General features: G+C 39.6%; 1 protein-coding gene across 1 annotated transcript in view; it reads right to left on the bottom strand.

The window, feature by feature from the left end:
- Window positions 1–418: 418 nt before the first annotated feature.
- SPATA22 (spermatogenesis associated 22) overlaps window positions 419–20,005 on the bottom strand; it is a 29,535-nt gene continuing 9,948 nt past the window's right edge. Inside the window, exons 6-8 of the mRNA XM_049860386.1 lie at window positions 13,837–13,966; window positions 10,805–10,902; window positions 419–610 (exon numbers count right to left, since the gene is read on the bottom strand). Coding sequence (XP_049716343.1) covers window positions 419–610; window positions 10,805–10,902; window positions 13,837–13,966 — 420 coding nt within the window. The remainder of the gene's footprint in view (window positions 611–10,804; window positions 10,903–13,836; window positions 13,967–20,005) is intronic.

The raw sequence follows: 20,005 nt of genomic DNA, 5'->3' as shown, positions 1-20,005 counted from the left end.
AGATACTCATTAAATATTTGAAGTAATTAAATTAATTGCATAGACTAAAAGCTCCAGTACAACGTTTAATAACAGTACTTGATAGTGGGCACTCTTGTTTTGTTCCTGAGTTGAGCAGGGATGCCTCCAGTATTCTTCCATTAAGCCTGAAGCTGGCTTTTCAGATGACTCAGACGTACTTAATCATCTAGCCCTACTATATTGAGTGTTTTTAACTGAAATGGTTGGATTTTAGTAAATGTTATAAAAACAGTAAAAATTACTTTTAAAAAACTTCACACATTTAAAGGGATCTAAATATTTTAATTCCACAAGTAAAATACAGAAAATGGTAGCTATAAAACCATGAAAACCATAATTCAAACAGTAACAGAGGAAAATGCTTTAACTTTTGCTATTTAAACTCCTTCACTATTGTTTAAATTTCACTCATTACATTAGTATAATACTGCATCTCAGCATCTGCAATTTTAACAAATGCTTGGAAAGTCTTTTGTTCAGAAACAGATGCTGGTCTGACAGAAACACATTTGAAAACGTTCTTTTTCTGGTCATAGTTTCCCACACACCTATGAACTCGGCCTCTAATCAGTCTTGGAAGTTCACGATCCTGTTTATTAAAAAAACAAAAATGTCATTACTTCATCTTCATTTCAATTTTTTTAATTAATATGATCAATATGATCTGAATCATCCCCAAAGCTGTAACTCCCGCGTCTGATTCAGGGTCCCACTGCTAACACGACCAGGATAGCTAGGCATATATGGGCATCCTGTCAGGGTAAAAACCCTCATTTCATTAGGGCTTCTTACATACTAGTTAGCTGCTACTTCTTAAAATACTGAACAATCTCCAATGTAATGTCGCGTGACTTAGCCATCCTTTTAACAGACTGCAAGTGTTCTACTTCCAGCAGATGGCAGACTAGGTGGTTCAGACCAACCTTCCAGCTGAGAGGTAGAATAGCTGGATGAAATATTTTGTTTAAGGAAAATCTCCAACTAGACATCAGATATGAAAGCAGTGAGGAACTACAAAGCCCCCATTTGGGAAAGGATGGAAGTCCAGGATGGGACCCAATATTTGGGGCTGAGAGAGCTTTTAAAGCTGAGCTTCAAAAGCTGAGCCTTTGACAAACTCCTGAGGCTGGGAGAACAAAAAATGGAGTCTGACAGCCCCAAGTAAAAGAGATTCTGGTAACCCGCTCCCCACACCCCTGTCGGGTGTAGGGTTGGGATCCAAAAGGGCTATGTCTTATAAAAAAAAAAAAAAAAATTTTTTTTTTTTTTTATAGAGAACGGTAAACCAGAAAAAGACCACTCAGCTCCAAATCCTCTCAGTCTTGGATAAGATAAGAGCGTTCTGGGATTGCTTCCATTAAAAGATCATAAAAAGCACCAACTATAAAGAAAAAGATTAATAGAAAGATTATATTAAAATGAAAAACTTCTGTACATCAAAAGACACCATTACTTAACAACAAAGAGTCAAACCACCCAATCAAAAAGTGGGCAAAGGACTTAAACAGACATTTCCACCAAAGAGGAAATTCAAATGGTCAAGAAGCACATGAAAAGATGCTCAACTTCATTAGTCATTAAATACAATTCAAAACCACAACGAGATACTACCTATCTTAGTTACCTAGTGCTGCTATAACAGAAATACCACAAATGGATGGCTTTAACAGAAATTTATTCTATCAGTTATCAGTTTAGGAGGTTAGAAATCCAAATTCAGGACACCAGCTCTGGCGAAGGTTTTCTCTCTGTTGGTTCTGGGAGAAGGTCCTTGTCATCAATCTTTCCTGGTCGAGGAGCTTCTCAGCACAGGGACTCCAAATCCAAAGGACACGCTTCGCCCCTGGGACTTCTTGCTTGGTGGTAACAAGGTCCCTCTGTATCTGCTCACTTCTCTCTCTTTTATGTCTCAAAAGAGATTGACTCAATACAATCTAATCCCGTAGATTATGTCCTCCCTCATTAACATAACTACCTCTCATCCTGCCTCATTAACATCATGGAGGTTAGGATTTATAACACATAGGAAAATTACATCAGATCACAAAATGGAGGACAACCACAGAATACTGGGAATCACGGCTTAGCCAAGTTGACACACATTTTGGGGGGACACAATTCAATCCGTAACATTCCACCCTTTGGTCCCCAAAAGTTCACGTCCCTGCCACACATAAAACACATTCACCCCATCATATCATAGCAAAAGTATTAGATCAACTCCAACTCCAAAATCTCCTGGGGCAAAATTCCTCTTCATCTGTGAAATCTAGAATACAAGTTATCTATTTTCAAAGTACAGGGGTGGAACAGGCACAAGATGGGCATTTCCATTACAAATGAGAGAAACTGAAGGAAAAAAGAGGTAACAGGAACCAAGCAAGTCCAAAGCCCGGCAGAACACATGACATTAGCTCTCAAAGCCTGAAAATAATCCTCTGTTCTGTGAGACCATTTAGGCAATGGTCCTGCCCTCCAGACTCTCGGTGTTGGCCACACTCTCCAGATTCTGGGTGGAGGTCTCTTGGCCCTGGCTTGCAGCCTCTTTCCTGCTCACGTAAGTGTTACAAAGCTCTTCAGCTCTACCAGTGAGTAGCTGGAGGCACCCTACTCCACCAGTAAGCTTAGGCCAGCTCTCTTGCTCTGTGGGTTGGCAAGCCTAGCTCCATAGATAAGTGCCCAGAGGCACTCCACACCATTAGGAAGCCTCCTGCCTGAAGGCTCTAGGCTCTCTTGCTTCATGGGATGGCTCCTATGCCATCTCACGCCAGTCTCCTGGTTCTGCTGCTGCCATTTCTCTGCTGCTGCTCCTTGCTGTCTGCACCATCTCTGGTGTTACAGCTCTCCTCACTCCCTTCTAAGTCCTTGCCAGCGTTGCCTTTGACATCCATAATTCAACCAACAGTCTCTTCAAAGAAATTTAGGCTTTTATTATTAGGCACCTTAAAACTCTTCCATCCCCTATCCATTTACAGTTTCAAAACTGCTTCCATATTTTAGGTATCTGTTAGAGCAGCACCCCACTCCCTGTACCAAATTCTTTCTTAGCCTATCTAGTGCTACTGTAACAGAAATGCCACACATGGATGGCTTTAACAAACAGAAGTCTATTCTCTCAGTTTGGGAGGCTAAAAGTCCAAATTCAAGACACTGGTCTAGGGAAAGGCTTTCTCTCTCTGTTGGCTCTGGAGGAAGGTCCTTGTCATCAAAATTCCCCCTCGTCTAAGAGCTTATCAGCACAGGGACCCCAGATCCAAAGGATGAGCTCCACTCCTGGTACTTCTTTCTTGGTGGTAACGAGGTCCCTCTCCTCTCTGCTCACTTCTGTTTTTTGTATCTCTAGAGATTGACTCAAGATACAACCTACTCCTGTAGATTGTGTCCTACCTCATTAACACAACTCTCTCTAATCCTGCCTCATTAAATCATAGAGGTTAGGATTTACAACACATAGGAAAATTACATCAGATCACAAAATGAAGGAAAACCACTCAATACTGGGAATCATGGCCTAGCCAAGTTGACACACATTTTGGGGGGACACAATTCAATCCATAACACCATCTCACACCCATTAGAATAGCAATGATCAAAACAACAGAAAAAATAGCTGTTGGCAAGGCTATGGAGAAACTGGAACCCTTATCCACTGCCAGCGGGAATGCAAAATGGTTCAGCTATACGGAAAACAGTTTCACAGTTCCTCAAAAAGTTGAACCTAGAACTACCATATGACCCAGCAATCCCAATCCTACAAGTGAAAGCAGGAACACAAACAGAAACCTGTACATCAATGTTCATAGAGTTTTTTCAAATAGCCAAAATGAGGAAACAATGAAACGCCTATCAACAGATGAATGGGTAAACAAAACGTGGTCTATACATACAACGCAGTATTACTCAGCCATAAAGAGGAATGAAGTCCTGATACATCCCACAACATAGATAAACCTCAAAAACATGCCAAAGTAAATTAGTCGCAAAGTAAATTAGTCGCAGAAATACTGTATAAGCTCACTTATATGAAATAAGCAAATAGAAACCAAAGACTTTTAGAGGTTATGAGGAGGAGAGGGGAGGAGGAGTCTTTGCTTAGAGGGCACTTGTTGTTGTTAGGTGCTGTCTAGTCAGTTCCAACTCATAGTGACCCTATGCACGGCAGAATGAAACACTGCCTGGTCCTGCACCATCATCACAATTGTTGCTATGCTTGAGCCCACTGTTGCAGCTGTTGTGTCAATCCATCTCATTGAGGGTCTTCCTCTCTTTTGCTGACCCCCTACTTTACCAAGCATAATGTCCTTCTCCAGGAACTGATCCCTCCTGACAACACACCCAAAGTATGTGAGACAGTTTCACCATCTTTGCTTCTAAGGAGGATTCTGGTCGTACTTCTAAGATTTGTTTGTTCTTTTGGCAGTCCATGATATATTCAATATTCTTCAACAACACCACAATTCAAAGGCATCAATTCTTCTTCCATCTTCCTTATTCACTGTCCAGCTTTCACATGCATATGAGGCAACTGAAAACAGCATGGCTTGGGTCAGGAGCACCTTAGTCCTAAACGTGACATCTTTGCTTTTCAACACTTTAAAAAGGTCTTTTGCAACCAATTTGCCCAGTGCAATGCATCTTTTGATTTCTTGACAGCTGCTTCCATGGGTGTTGATTGTGGATCCAAGTAAAATGAAATCCTTGACAACTTCAATCTTTTCTCCGTTTATCATGATGTTGCTTATTGGTCTAGTTGTGGGGATTTTTTCAGCAAGTGAAGTTGTGTCATCTGCATAATGCAGGTTGTTAATGAGTCTTCCTCCAATCCTGATGCTGCACTTATCTTCATGTAGTCCAGCTTCTTGGATTATTTGCTCAGCATACAGATTGAACAGGTATGGTGAAAGGAGACAATCCTGACACACACCTTTCCTGACGTTAAACCATGCAGTATCCCTTTGTTCTGTTCAAACGACTGCCTCTTGGTCCATGTACAGATTCCTCATGAGCATGATTAAGTATTCTGGAATTACCATTCTCCGCAATGTTATCCATAATTTATTATGATCCACACAGTCAAATGCCTTAGCATAGTCAATAAAACACAGGTAAACATCTTTCTGGTATTCTCTACTTTCAGCAAGGATCCATCTGACATCAGCAATGACATCCTTGGTTCCACATCCTCTTCTAAATCCAGCTTGAATTTCTGGCAGTTCTCTGCCAAAATACTGCTACAGCTGCTTTTGAATGATCTTCAGCAAAATTTTGCTTATGTGTGGTAATAATGATATCATTCGGTAATTCTCACATTTGGTTGGATCACCTTTCTTGGGAATAGGCATAAATATGGATCTCTTCCAGTCAGTTGGCCATGTAGCTGTCTTCCAAACTTCTTGCAAAAAGTCAAAACTACAGTGAGATTCCATCTCACTCCAACGTTAATCAAAAAAAAACACAAAATAATAAATGTTGGAGGGGTTGTGGAGAGGCTGGAACACTTATACATTGCTGGTGGGGATGTAAAATGGTACAACCACTTTGGAAATCGATTTGGTGCTTCCTTAAAAAGCTAGGAACAGAACTACCATACGATCCAGCAATCCCTCTCCTTGGAATATATCCTAGAGAAATAAGAGCTTTTACACAAACAGATACATGCACATCCATGTTCATTGAGGCACTGTTTCCAATAACAAAAAGATGGAAGAAACCAAGGTGCCCATCAACGGATGAAAGGATGAATAAATTATGGTATAGCCAATGGAATACTACGCACTGATAAAGAACAATGATGAATCCGTAAAATATTCCATAACATGGAGGAATCTGGAAGGCATTATACTGAGTGAAATTAGTCAGCTGCAAAGGGACAAGTATTGTATGAGACCACTATTATAAGAACTCAAGAAATAATTTAAACAGAGAAGAAAATATTCTTTGATGGTTACGAGAGTGGGGAGGGAGGGAGAGGAATATTCACTAATTAGATAGTAGACAAGAACTCTTTTAGGTGAAGGGAAAGACAAAAGACAATACAGGGAGGTCAGCACACCTGGACTAAACCAAAAGCAAAGACGTTTTCTGAATAAACTGAACACTTCGAAGTCCAGAGCAGCAGGGGCAGGGTTTGGGGACCATGGTTTCAGAAGGCGTCTAGGTAAATTAGCATAAAAATCTATTAAGAAAACATTCTGCATCCCACTTTGGAGAGTGGCAACTGGGGTCCTAAACACTAGCAAGCAGCCATCTAAGATGCACCCATCAGTCTCATTCCACCTGGAGCAAATAAGAATGAAGAACACCAAAGACACAAGGTAATTATGAGCCCAAGAGACAGAAAGGGCCACATAAACCAGAGACTACGTTTGCCTGAGACCAGAAGAACTAGATGGTTCCCGGCTACAACCAATGACTGCCCTGACAGGCAACACAACAGAGAACCCCTGAGGGAGCAGGAGAGCAGTGGGATGCACACCCCAAATTCTCGTAAAAAGACCAGACTTAATGATCTGACTGAGACTAGAAGGACCACAGAGGTCATGGTTCCCAGACCTTCTGTTAGCCCAAGACAGGAACCATTCTCAACGCCAACTCTTCAGACAGGGATTGGACTGGACTATAAGATAGAAAATGATACTGGTGAGGAGTGAGCTTCTTGGATCAAGTACACACATGAGACTATGTGGGCAGCTCCTGTCTGGAGGGGAGATGAGAAGGGAGAGGCGGACAGAAGCTGGCTGAATGGACATGGAAACAGAGAGTAGAGAGGAGGAGAGTGCTATCTCATTAGGGGGAGAGCAACTAGGAGTATATAGCAAGGTGTATATAAATGTTTGTATGAGAGACTGACTTGATTTTTAAACTTTCACTTAAAGCACAATAAAAAAAATTTTTTTTTAATTTCTTGGTATAGACGAGTGAGCACTTCCAGCACTGCATCTGTTTGTTGAAACATCTCAGTTGGTATTCTGTCAATTCCCAGAGCCTTGTTTTTCATCAATGCCTTCAGTGCAGCATGGACTTCCTCCTTCAGTACCACTGGTTCCTGACCATATATTACCTCCTGAAATGGTTGTACGTCAGCCAATTCTTTTTGGTACGGTGACTGTGTGTATTCCTTCCATCTTGTTTTGATGCTTTCAGCGTCGTTTAATATTTTCCCCATAGAATCCTTCACTATTGCAACTCAAGGCTTGAATTTTTTCTTCCGTTCTTTCAGCTTGAGAAATCCCAAGCGTGTTCTTCCCTTTTGGTTTTCTATCCCCAGGTCTTTGCACATGTCATCATAATACTTTGTCTTCTTAAGCTGCCCTTTGAAATCTTCTGTTCAGCTCTTTAACTGCATCATTTTTTCCCTTTGCTTTAGATACTCAAAGTTCAAAAGCAAGTTTCAGAGTCTCTTCTGACATCCATGTAGGTCTTTTCTTTCTTTCCTGTCTTTTTAATGACCTCTTGCTTTCTTCATGTATGATGTCCTTGACGTCATTCCACAACTTGCCTGGTCCTCAGTCATTAGTGTTCAACACATCTAATCTATTCTTGAGACGGTCTTTAAATTCAGGTGGGATATACTCAAGGTCACACTTTAGCTCTTGTGGACCTGTTCTAATTTTCTTCAGTTTCAACTTGAACATGCATACGAGTAATTGATGGTCTGATCCACAGTCAGCCCCCGGCCTTGTTTTGACTGATGATATTGAGCTTTTCCATCGTCTCTTTCCACAGATGTAGTCTATTTGATTCCTGTGTATTCCATCTGTCGAAGTCCATGTGTACAGTCGCTGTTTACGTTGGTGAAAAAAGGGATTTGCAATGAAGAAGTCGTTGCTCTTGCAAAATTCAATCATGCAATTTCCAGCATCATTCTATCACCAAGGCCATATTTTCCAACTACTGATCCTTTTTCTTTGTTTCCAACTTTCACATTCCAATCTCCAGTAATTTCAGTGCATCCTGATTGCATGTTCGATCAATTTCAGACTGCAGAAGTTGGTAAAAATCTTCAATTTCATCATCTTTGACCTTGGTGGTTGGTGCACAAATTTGAATAACAGTCATATTAACCGGTTTTCCTTATAAGCGTATGGATATTATCCTATCACTGACAGCGCTGTACTTCAAGAAAGATCTTGAAATAATCTTTTTGACAATGAATGCGGCTCCATTCCTCTTCAAGCTGTCGTTCTCTGCATAGTAGGCCATATGATTTTCCAATTCAAAATGACTAATACCAGTCCATTTCAGCTCACTAATGCCTAGGATATTGATCTTTATGCATTTCCTTTCATTTTTGACGATTTCTAATTTTCGTAGATTCATACATCATACATTCCAGGTTCTGGTTATTAATGGATGTTTGCAGCTGTTTCTTCTCACTTTGAGTCATGCTAGATCAGCAAATGAAGGTCCCAAAAGCTTGACTCCATCTACATCATTAAGGTCAACTTTACTTTGAAGAGGCAGCTCTTCCCCAGTCGTATTTTGAGGGGCTCATCTTCCGGCACTATATCAGACCATGTTCCACTGCTATTGATAAAGGTTTTCACTGGCTAATTCTTTTCAGAAGTAGACTGTCGGGTCCTTCCTCCTAGTCTATCTTAGTTTGGAAACTCAGCTGAAACCTGTCTGCCATGGTTGACTCTGCTGGTATTTGAATACTAGTAGCACAACTTCCAGCATTACAGCAACACACAAGCCCCAAAAGTAGGACAAACTGACAGACGCGTGGGGGTGGAGGGCAACAGGTTTATGTTAATGGTGGTGGAATGATTAGGAAAAGGATAGTGATAACAGTCACACAACATGAAAAATGTAATCAATGTCACTGAATTATACATGTAGAAATTGTTGAATTAGCAAATGTTTTCTTGTGCATATTTTTACTACAATAAAAATTTTAAAAAAGAAAAGACACTGTTAATAACGAAAAGGCAAACCATGGACTATGAGAAAATAACACATAATGGGCAGGGTGCTCATATCCAGAATAGCTTTTTTTTTTTAACTCCTATAAATTATTTTTTTTAATAAAAATAATAGAAAAATGAACAAAAGGCTTGAACAGACTTTACAAAAGAAGAGAACTAAATGGTGGTTAAACATATGAAAAGGTGCTCAGCTTCATCAGACACCTGGGAATCCTAAAGAAATGAGATGTCACTAAACTTACCCAAAAGAATGTGGTGGTAAAATAAAAAAGAGTGACAAGAATGTGAAGAAACTACAACTCTCTTACACTGTTTGTGATTGTGTAAACTGGTACAATCCTTTGGAAAATTCTTTGGCAATAACTACTGTATTAGAACATATTCACGCACTATGACCTGGCAGTTTGCCATCTAAGTAGATACCCAACAGAACTGCATATATACGCACATGAGGCATATACAAGAATTTTGATAGAGCGTTAGTCGCAAGAACGAAAAACCTGTAACAACTCAAATGTCCAACAACGGTAGAATGAATAACTAAACTGCAGTATACTCATACAACAGAATACTATACACAGATATTTAAAGAAGGAACTATAACTACATAAAAAGACATAGATAAATCTTACAAATATTGTATTGCATGAAAGAAACAAGACAAAAGTAAACTACCATATGATACTATTTATATAAAGTTCAAAACAGACAAAACTAATTTATGATATTAAAATTAAGGATAGTGGTTACTTCTAGGTGGGAGACAGGAAGTAGGGAAAGGAAGGGATGTAAGGAGGTTTTGGAATTGGTGGCAATGTTCTATTTCTTAACCTGAGTAGTGCTTACTTTGTGATACTTCATAGAGCTGTATATTTATGATTTGGGCATTTTTCTGTGTATGTGTTATACTTCAATAGAAAAGTCTTTTAAACCTATCAGACCAGAGAAAAATTATCATTCAAGATATTATAGAAATTAATAACATGACAATTACTATTTCTTGATAACCTACTATGTGCCAGATATTGTATGTGCACATGTTTTATCTTCACAACAGCCCTATATTCCAACTAAGAACTTGTTTCCCTCTTTTACAGATAAAGAAACTGAAGCTCAGAAAGTTTAAGGTCACAAAGCTAGTAAATGGTATGATAAGAACTGGAATACAAATCTTGACTATTCCTGAAATTTCAGAATTAAGGCTAAATTCTTTAACAAATTGTGTCTTACAAAGTCCAGCCTCATTTGTCACCAACTCTGTTCCTTATATCCCAGCACACTCTCTGTCTTCCCCCAACTCTAAAACCACTACCACTACCCCCATCACTCTATATAAGCCAGGTTCTCTCTTAGCTTTGTGTCTTGGCAAATGATGCCTTCTCAGCTTAGAATGCATTCCTCCATACTCCTTCTCCTCCTCCATCACACTTTGGCTTAGTTAACTCTTATTAGTCCTAAAGATCTAAGACAAGACAGGTTATTGCCTTCTTTGAAAATCTTTTCCTATCTCTGCCCCATCCTTCCTATCTATGTCTATGCACTTTGCACATACTTCTATTGTACTATTTATCATACTACAGTGTAAGGTTCATTTATCTTTCTACCTGAGATAAAAAACTCTTTGAGAGAAAGAACCATCTACTACTTGGAATCTGTTGTACCCAGCGAAATGCCTGACACATAGGCTCTCAGCTCCAGTTGAACAAATACAAAATTTTAGTATCAAAATAAAACCAAACAAAATGTTGAAAGTACCACTAAACTGTTAACAGAATTTCTATTATAGTAAATTTACAGCCTGCGTATGTATGTTTTGTTGGTATAGGCTTTGCAAAGAATACATAACAAATACTCACGATTTCATAAAATACACAAGGCAAAGTATTTTTCCCATCTCTCAGAATAAAATTCTTTGAAGAATACGGGCCAGATGTAACAGCGGAATCAAGAACAGCTAAAAAACATTAAAACGGGGGGAAAAATCAACACTTGTAAAATGCCAATAAAAATCTAACAAAGAGAAGTTGATATTTAAAATAACTGTTGTCCTGCCAACCTCTTCATATCTCCATTTATACAGTAGTAAAGAAGATATTTTATGAGGTATTTCTGAAACTGGAACTGTTTTATACTAAAGGAAACAAAGTTTCAGGTCCTCTCTAACTTAGGAACAGATAATATGCCAAAATTCATACAATTGCCAATAACTGGCCATCTGAAAATTTTTCCTTAGAATGTGTCATACAGAGGGGTTAAATCCCTAAGTCTATATAACAATAATAATAAATACATATTTAAAACAAGTAAGCATCACGGTTTAATGGAAAAAAAAAAACATTAAATTAGAGGCAGAAGTCATGCATTAGGTACCAGATCTTCAGCTTACTAATATTTCATAACTTCGAGCAAATTATTTAACCTCTTTCAAATGTATTTTTTCATCTATAAAACAGTAATTCACATTTATCTCAAGAAATTATTCAGTCATTCAAAAACCATTTACCAAGAACTGGTATTAGACATCTGTTATTTTGAAGCCACCCTCGATTCTCCCTCCTTCTGGTAATAGTACCAGATTTTCCTTTAGAAACCTTCTCCTATGCCATTTTTAGCCATATGACTTGGTTGGGATTTGTCCCCACCCCCAGATCCTTGGCTTAAGCCAATCATCATATTCCATTCCCCAGCTATAGTTCAAGGTTTCAGTGATTGGTATGTTGCCTAGTCAGAAATGATGACATACAAAGAGTTATTTGCTAGTTGCTAGAAAAAGCAACCAGAAGAAACTTATCTAAGAATGTGACAGTGTGGTACAATGATGAGTGGTTTAAAGAACTCTGGTAATCATCTTGGTATCATAGGGGAGCGACAGAAGCAATGTGCAGTTTTAGAATGAAGCCAACACTATGGCAGGACAGAACGACAGGAACCATTGTGTTACTCCTGAGTAGCTGGATCGAGCCTTGCCTGAAGTCAGTAACCCAGCAATCTTTCATTTCTGTTAATTACCCTGTTATTACTTAAGAAACTAAACTTGATTTTTTTTTTCTCAGTTGCAACCGAAAGGGACCTTCTATATGTCAGCATTGTGTTAGGCATTAAAGTTGAATAAAATGACATCTCTAACTTTGATGAGTCTAGAGTCCAGTCTAGGAACTCAAAGTTATTAAAGCACTATGAAAGCTAACCATCAGATATGAAAGCATAATCCTCTTCATCTCTGGATAGGAATGTCTACTGCTATTTATGTTAAGTATTGTGATATTTTAAAGAACTTTCTCCTGGAGTGAACTTGAATAGGCCACCACAGAGAATCTGAGAAAATGGATGGAGCTAGCATGTCCTTTTAATAGCTCAGGGTATTTTTTTTAATTTCTACTCTGCAAATAAAGTGACTCGACGGCAACGGGGTAAATGAAGTGAGATCCAGGGGCATCCTTCAAATATGAAAAAGCAGTTGAGTGAGAAGTCCAACAGGCTATAAGATCTTTAAAACAAAATGTTCTAGCTCTGACAGTGCTCTTCTAGGTCTGGCAGAAAACTGACATGAAATAGAAAAGCATCTGCCATTACGGCTACATGGCTATTGGCGGGAGGTGAATAAAATACAAGAGGCAGATCAAGCTTCAACAAGAGTAGAAATAGCCATACAAGCCAGCTAAGAAATACGCTTCAAGTAGTATTGTTTGCAAAACAAAAAACAAAATATTAATAATAAGAATATGAACACATAAACTATGACATATTCCTGAAATGAAATAGTATGCATTCATGAAAATTAACAGATCTGCATGAATCCCATGGCTAAATCTGAAAAACATAATACTGGGTGAAAACACAGGCTGTATGTTTTTAAAACACATAAAACAATACTATGTATATTTATGGAATCAGATATATATAGTAAAATTATAAAAGCATGGACAGGAAAGATATCCCAATGGTTATCTCCAGAGAGGAAAAGAAAAAAATGGATGAAGGCTTCAAATGTATCTAAAACATGAGTATGTGAATATTTATTATATTTTCTATATATTTAAAATATTTAATAATTTAAATTAAGTATTTTATTTAAACTACGGAAGAAATATATTTTGAATCTTCTTACTTGTTTTTCTCTTCACTCTAGATAAAATCAAATCCCAGAAGCAGTCTATAAAACTCTCCCTTTTAAATATTAAATTAGGAAAACAGATAAACTGTAGGGTATTTACTCATATCACTAAAGGAGTATTTACAAACGTTCTCTCAGGGTATTTAAAATGTAGTTTGATTTGTATATAAAATAACTATTGGATTTAGTGTAATACAGTAGAAAGAATACCAGATTGAGATTAGGACACTTGGATTCTAGATTCATTTCTGCTGCTAACTAGCTCCATGATTATGATTTTAGTCAAGTCGATTTTAATTAATTGCCCCACTTCCTCACTTACCTCAAAGATTGGGTTAGACTACCTGTAAGATTTTACTTTTAACATTATGAATCATTACAATACGAATATAAAATATATATACACACACACACATTTATGTCTTAATTTACACAAAAACAGATGAAAGAACTAAGAAAAAATCTTATAAACTGTAACTCCCTTTGCAAAATTTTATTTTTCTTTAAGATCCCCTAAGTATACCTATTAGGAGGCTTGGTGGCACAGTAGTTAAGCACTCAGCTGCTAACTGAAAGGTCAGCAGTTTGAACCCACCAGCTATTCCACAGGAGGAAGATGTGGCAGTCTGCTTCCATAAAGAGTAACAGCCTTGGAAACCCTATGGGTCACTATGAGTCAAAATTGACTTGATGGCAACAGGTGGGAAGTATGCCTATTGACATTCAAGTAGTATTAATAGCATTATTAAAGTATTTTTGAAGTCTTATACTTACCCAATATTTCAAAAAGAAGGGCAGCTTTCTGTGCATGTTCACGCCAGTACTTCATGCTTTCAATAACCACAGATATAATTCTTAAAGAGTTATCTTTTTCTTTAAATTTTAACTGACACAATGAGGCTCCCTTCTGGGGGAAAAAACAGCATTTATTCTTTAATTTTTTCATCATACTCTTTCATATTCTATATAGAAATTCTATATATATATATAATTTTATATATATATAAAAAGTTTTGGCAGTTACTTCCCTAAATTAAAGGCATCATTACAGTACATTATAGGAGAAGAAACCAGATGCACTTGGAAGGCAATTAATCAAGAAGAGAACTACTTATAAATGCATTCATTCACTCATTCATTCATTAAATATTATTAAAATATAATGGACAAAATCCTGTGATAAACACAGAGTAAAACACAATTCCTTTCCCTAATATTCTCACAGTCTAAAGTAGCCAGACACATTTGTTCATTCATTCCAAGATATTACAGAAATAAATAATACGACAACTACTATTTCTTGATCACCTATATAGCTACTGAGGGAGCAAGAGTGAACAAAACAGACAAGGTATCTGCCCTCATAGATTTTACAGTCTAATGGAGGATTCAGAAAGTAAACAAATAAATACATATAACAGAATGTCGGGAATCGATACATTAAATGCATAAAAATAAAACAGGGTAAAGTGTTAGAGACACACAGGGGTTATTATTTTAAATAAGTTGTTGAGTGAGGGCAGAGGGAACAACAAATGAAAAGGCCTAGATGAGAATATCCTCCACATTTCTGAAGATTGTTGAGGAATAACGCAGGTGTTAAAATACTAGTTTTCGAGGCACCGGGCATTTCCTTGGTTGGGGGAGGGGACACAGCAGAGAATATCTCTTGGAACATTGTTTCAAACTATGAATAGCCTCCTTCCTTCTCCTCCTGCTGCTCAAGATTCTAATATGCCTCCTATTGAGGATTATGGCCATAATGAGCCATTGATGCTAAGATCATGTCATTCTTGTGTACTTTTAAAAAAGCATAAAGTTGAGAACCACTGTATCAGTCAGATTTCCAGCAAAAACCAGAATTTACCCCCAGATGGGTGGCTCCCAGCTACTAACCAAAAGGTTGGGGGTTCATATCCACCCAGTAGCTCAGTGGGAGAAAGGCTTGAATCTGCTCCTGTAAAGATTATGGCCTAGAAAACCCTATGGGGAGGTTCTACTTTGTCATATGGGGTTTCTATGACTCAAAAATTGACTCAACAGCACAACATTGAAAAGACTACTTACAGACATATAAGCAGAGTTACAAGAACAAACATAGGGTGGTTATACACCCTATGTGTTTAATTAGCAACTATAAGTTGTTACCACTCCTAGGCCGAAAGGACAAAAGCGGCTATAGTCATGCAGGGATGCAGCTACTGCCAGAAACACAAGCTTTAAGCAGGAAGGAAGTGAGAAAACCCAACGCCTCCTTCTGCCTTTTGATGTCCTGCCAATGACTTCCACTGGCTGACCCCTACCAGAAGTCAATAAGTAAGGGTTCCCAGGGTGATGCAGTATGTAGGACAATTCAGCCTCCCAGAACACAGAACAGAGCAGAGGGTGAAGAATATATTGGGCCAGGGGGTGATGGAGAGGATATGGAGAATAACCATGGCACATAGTACATAAAAGACATTTGCAAAGAATAATGAGAGCACTGTGCAAAGAGAGGAAGTAGGTAGGTATAGGAAAGAATATAACCACATATATATTAGCATACATGCCATTTTTAGAGAACTGTGAAGAGTATGAAATGGCTAGACCATTGGAGAAGCAGTAAAATACGGAAAGGTAGGCTAGGACCAGATTATAAAGCAGATGTTGGCAAACTATGGCCTGCCAGCCAAATTTAGCCTGCACGCTGTTTCCGTAAACTTTTATTGAAACACAGCAATGCCCATTCAATTATGTATTGTCTACGGCTGCTTTTGAGCTACAGCAGTTGAGTAGTATAGCTGAGTACTGTATTTTCATTCAAATAATGCACATATTTTATGTTTTTTTAAACTACACTCTTAGGCTGTATTTTTTAGAGAAACAAAACCAGTAAAATGTATAAATATATATACACAGAGAGAGAGATTTATATCAAGGAAATGGCTCATGCGGCTATAGAGGCTGTAACATCCCGAGTCTGTGGGTCAGGAAAGAGGCTTCTCCTGATTCATGTAGCCACAGGGGCTGGCGAGCCCAAGATCAGAAGAAAGGAGGGCTGTTGTTCACAGGCTGTGAAGACAGACAAATCCCAAGATAGGCAGGCAAGACCACAGCTAAGCTGCTAGCACAAGTCCCAAGAACCAGACGTCAGACAAACAAGAGCCAGCTGCTGGACCCAGAACGAGCAAAAGCCCTTGAGCCCCTGCAAGAACATCTGCTCATACTCGATGCAGGCCACACACACAAGGAAACTCCCTTGCAACTGACTGGCTATTCACTACAGATCCCATTGTGAGGCTGATCACGCATCAAATTTCAACAGAAGTGATCACAACATTATACAACTGTCAAAACACTGAGAATCATGGCCCAGCCAAGTTGACACACAATCTTAACCATCACAATCCACCTCTTGTCAGCTTGGCTGGCACCTGTACACATCTTCTTAAACCATACACAATCTCTAGATAAAGACAATTATAAAGTCACCCTTGGGCCTAACATGATACAACGAACACATATACAACAGAAAAAGCAATAGCCCTGTTTATATCTTACAGTTTATGAGAAAACAAAAATATTTGAAGCACACATACATAGCAGAAATGCTTGTAAGAATTATAGTCTTCATTTCTGCAACTGGTCACATGGCTGTAACTGGTATTTAGAACCACCTCCTTCCATCACCCATCCTGTATTCCCTTTGCCCTCAGCAAGCACCTCTGCTGGTCATGGTTCTTTGTGTGGTGGGGTGACCCAAACCTTCATTCCTGAAGCGTTTGGGCCATTATTAGTCATGTTGGAATTGGGTTTCTGTAGTTTTCCACTGACTTTAATCACAGGGCATGGTAGCATTAAGAGACACCCTAAGAGATCTCCTGCCTTCCAGATATACTTTTCTTTACCTCCATTATGTAATATGAATCTGATTTCCTCTTAGTAATCAGGATGAATCACACCAGCCAGTATGGTAACTGTCGATCCAGGGTCATAAGGAGCCCAAAATGGCCAGGTGGCATTCTCAGCTTCCAGGTCAATGGAATTAGTGATGTGTCTCCATATGGGAGCATTCCTCCCTTTGGAACTAAGACCTCTAGACCTGCAGAGCATAAAATCAGGGGGACCGGAAGCAAAAATCTTGAGAGTGGGTCGCCACTGGGATAATAGTGGGAGGTGCCACTCCTATTTCCACCCCTTGATTCCTGGACCTATGAATCCAGGCTATGGGAGATACAGTACCATGTACTGAACATTGGTTTAGGGCATATACAGCTACCTGGAGAACACTGCCCCAACCCTACAAGGTACTGCCACCTGGCTGGTGCTGTAATTGTGTCTTCAGGAGGCCATTCCATCATTCTATCAACCCAGCTGCATCAGGATGATGGGGAACATGGTAAAACCAACGAATTCCATGAGCGTGGACCCACTGCCACACTCATTTGCTGTGAAGTGAGTCCTTTGATCTAAGGCGATGCTGTGTGGGATACGATGATGGTGGATAAGGCATTCTGTTATGTTCATGGATGGTAGTTTTGGCAGAAGTATTGCGGGCAGAGAAAGCAAACCCATATCCAGAGTAACTGTCTATTCCAGTAAGAGCGAAACACTGCCCTCTCCATAATGGAAGTGGTCCAATGTAATCAACTTGCCACCAGGTGACTGGCGGATCACCTCGAGGGATGGTGCCATACTGGAGACTCCGTGTTGGTCTCTGCTGCTGGCAGATTGGGCACTCAGCAGCAGCTGTAGCCAAGTTGGCCTGGGTGAGTGGAAGTCCATGTTGCTGGGCCCATGCGTAACCTCCATCCCTGCCACCACGGCCACTTTGTTCATGAGCACATTGAGCAATGACAGGAGAAGCTGGGGAAAGAGGATGAGTGGTTTCCACAGAATGTGTCATCCTATCCACTTGATTGTTAAAATCCTCCTCTGCTGAGGGCACCCTTTGGTGACCATTCACATGAGACACAAATATCTTCACTTCTTTGGCCCATTCAGAGAGGTCTATCCATATACCTCTTCCCCATAAATCCTTGTCTCCGACCTTCCAATTATGTTTCTTCCAAGTCCCTAGCCATCCAGCCAAACTACAGACCACAGCCCATGAATCAGTGTACATCTGGACAGTTGCTGAGTATCATCCATCCCAGTTATGCATTCTGGAACTGAAGAAATCACTACAGGATGGGTTCAGGGATCCAATGGACCTACTGTTAAGACTGACATGAGCTAAGACTCCATTAATAACCTGACCTCCATATGCCACCACTCTGACTGGTGGGCCCCAGTGACATTTTGGGTCTCCTGGAATTAGTGTCAGTTCAGAGTCAGTATAGAGTAATCCCCAAAATGTCTGATTACTTCCTTTTCCCCAGTGAACAGTCGCTCTCATAAAAGTCCATAGATTCCTCTGGGGAAGGCTGGGAGAAAGATAACAGTGTAAGTGTCTGGCAGGGTAGTGGAATCTTTCCTCAAGGGGAGCTGGCTTCCCCTTCAACCAAGGTTGGTGGTTCTTCAACTTGCTCAAGTTTGGGAATTGACTGAGGGGCCATAACTCTCTATTCTGGCAATTCAACTTATACTGATGTTCACTTGACCTAGAATTCACCCACTTGTACAGATCAAGTAAATATTTCATAGATTTCCTATCTATTTAACTCCTAGGGACACCATGACTAAGTAGCCAATGCCATAAGTCCTTAAGAGTCAGACTATTCTGATAAATGCTTTACTCCACTGTCCATTATGGTAACCACACCCACTTTGTCTTTGTTGATTGAGCGTTGCCACTTGGCCCCTACCCTCAAGGGTTCCAATCAACCCCATTGTAGTTAGGCATCTTAATTTAGTTAGGGCAGTTCCCACTGCCAAACCCGACTTAAAAAAACTAGCAATCACAGCAGTCTTCAAGAATGCTGAGGCTCCCTTCACAAATTTGTTCCTCACCATCGTGGAAAAAGGTGTGTCCCCTGGGCACTCCCTGTGTGGGTCTGTGAGTCTGACCTAATCCACTCTAGTATGCCAGTTTCCCTAAGCCTTTGGATACCTTCTTCTACAGTACACCAAGGCAGGTCTGGTACTTCAACCTAATTTAGTGTAGCCCACAGTGTAATCCATGCTTCGGCAACCCAACCAAATAAACTATTAGATCCTTTCTTAACTTCTCAAGTTTGGCAGTTGAGTTGGTACGGTAATGCAGTCATTCTTACAGTAAGACTCTGGGTCTTGTCTTCAGCAATATCAGCTCTTACCACAATAAATAAGGCTTTCTTTCAAGACAGTGGAAACTTTGGGGTCATTTATGGAGTGCTTCAGCTTTGACTCTGAAGCCCTGAGCTCATCTCTTTTTTTCACCAGTTTGTCTAGCAAAAGTAGGACCAACCAACAATCTTCTTTAATCTTCTCATTATGACAAAAATTGTAGACAGGCATCATACATGCAATCACCCAGAGCCTCCTCTTTCACCAATACCAGATCAATAGTGGTGATATTTTGCATATTTGAATTGCCACCTCACACCATGAATTAACAGTACCCTCTTTACTTTACTACTGGAAGCAGAGTCATCAACATCTTTAAGGCTAACCAGACTTCAGAACCAATTTAGAAAATTCATTCTTACAATTTTTGTTTATCTAGAACAACTCAGAATAGAACAACTCTTGGTATCAAATGTCTTAGGCTGGATTCTCTAGAGAAGCAAAGCCAGTAAAGCATATAAATGTATGTACGTACAGATTTGTATCAACGAAATGGCTCACGCAGCCGTAGAGGCTGCAGTGTCCCCAGTTTGTGGGTCAGGAAGAGGTTTCTCCTGATTCATGAGCCACAGGGGCTGGCGAACCCAAGATGAGCAGGTCAGAAACCAGGGCTGTGGCTCACAGGCTGTGAGGATTGATGAATCCCAAGATCAGCAGACAAGACCACAGGTAACCTGCTAGCTCAAGTCCCAAGAAC

This window comes from Elephas maximus, chromosome 19, assembly GCF_024166365.1.
Source record: "Elephas maximus indicus isolate mEleMax1 chromosome 19, mEleMax1 primary haplotype, whole genome shotgun sequence".
Classification (NCBI taxonomy): domain Eukaryota; kingdom Metazoa; phylum Chordata; class Mammalia; order Proboscidea; family Elephantidae; genus Elephas; species Elephas maximus.
This window is presented reverse-complemented; position numbering and strand designations above follow the sequence as displayed.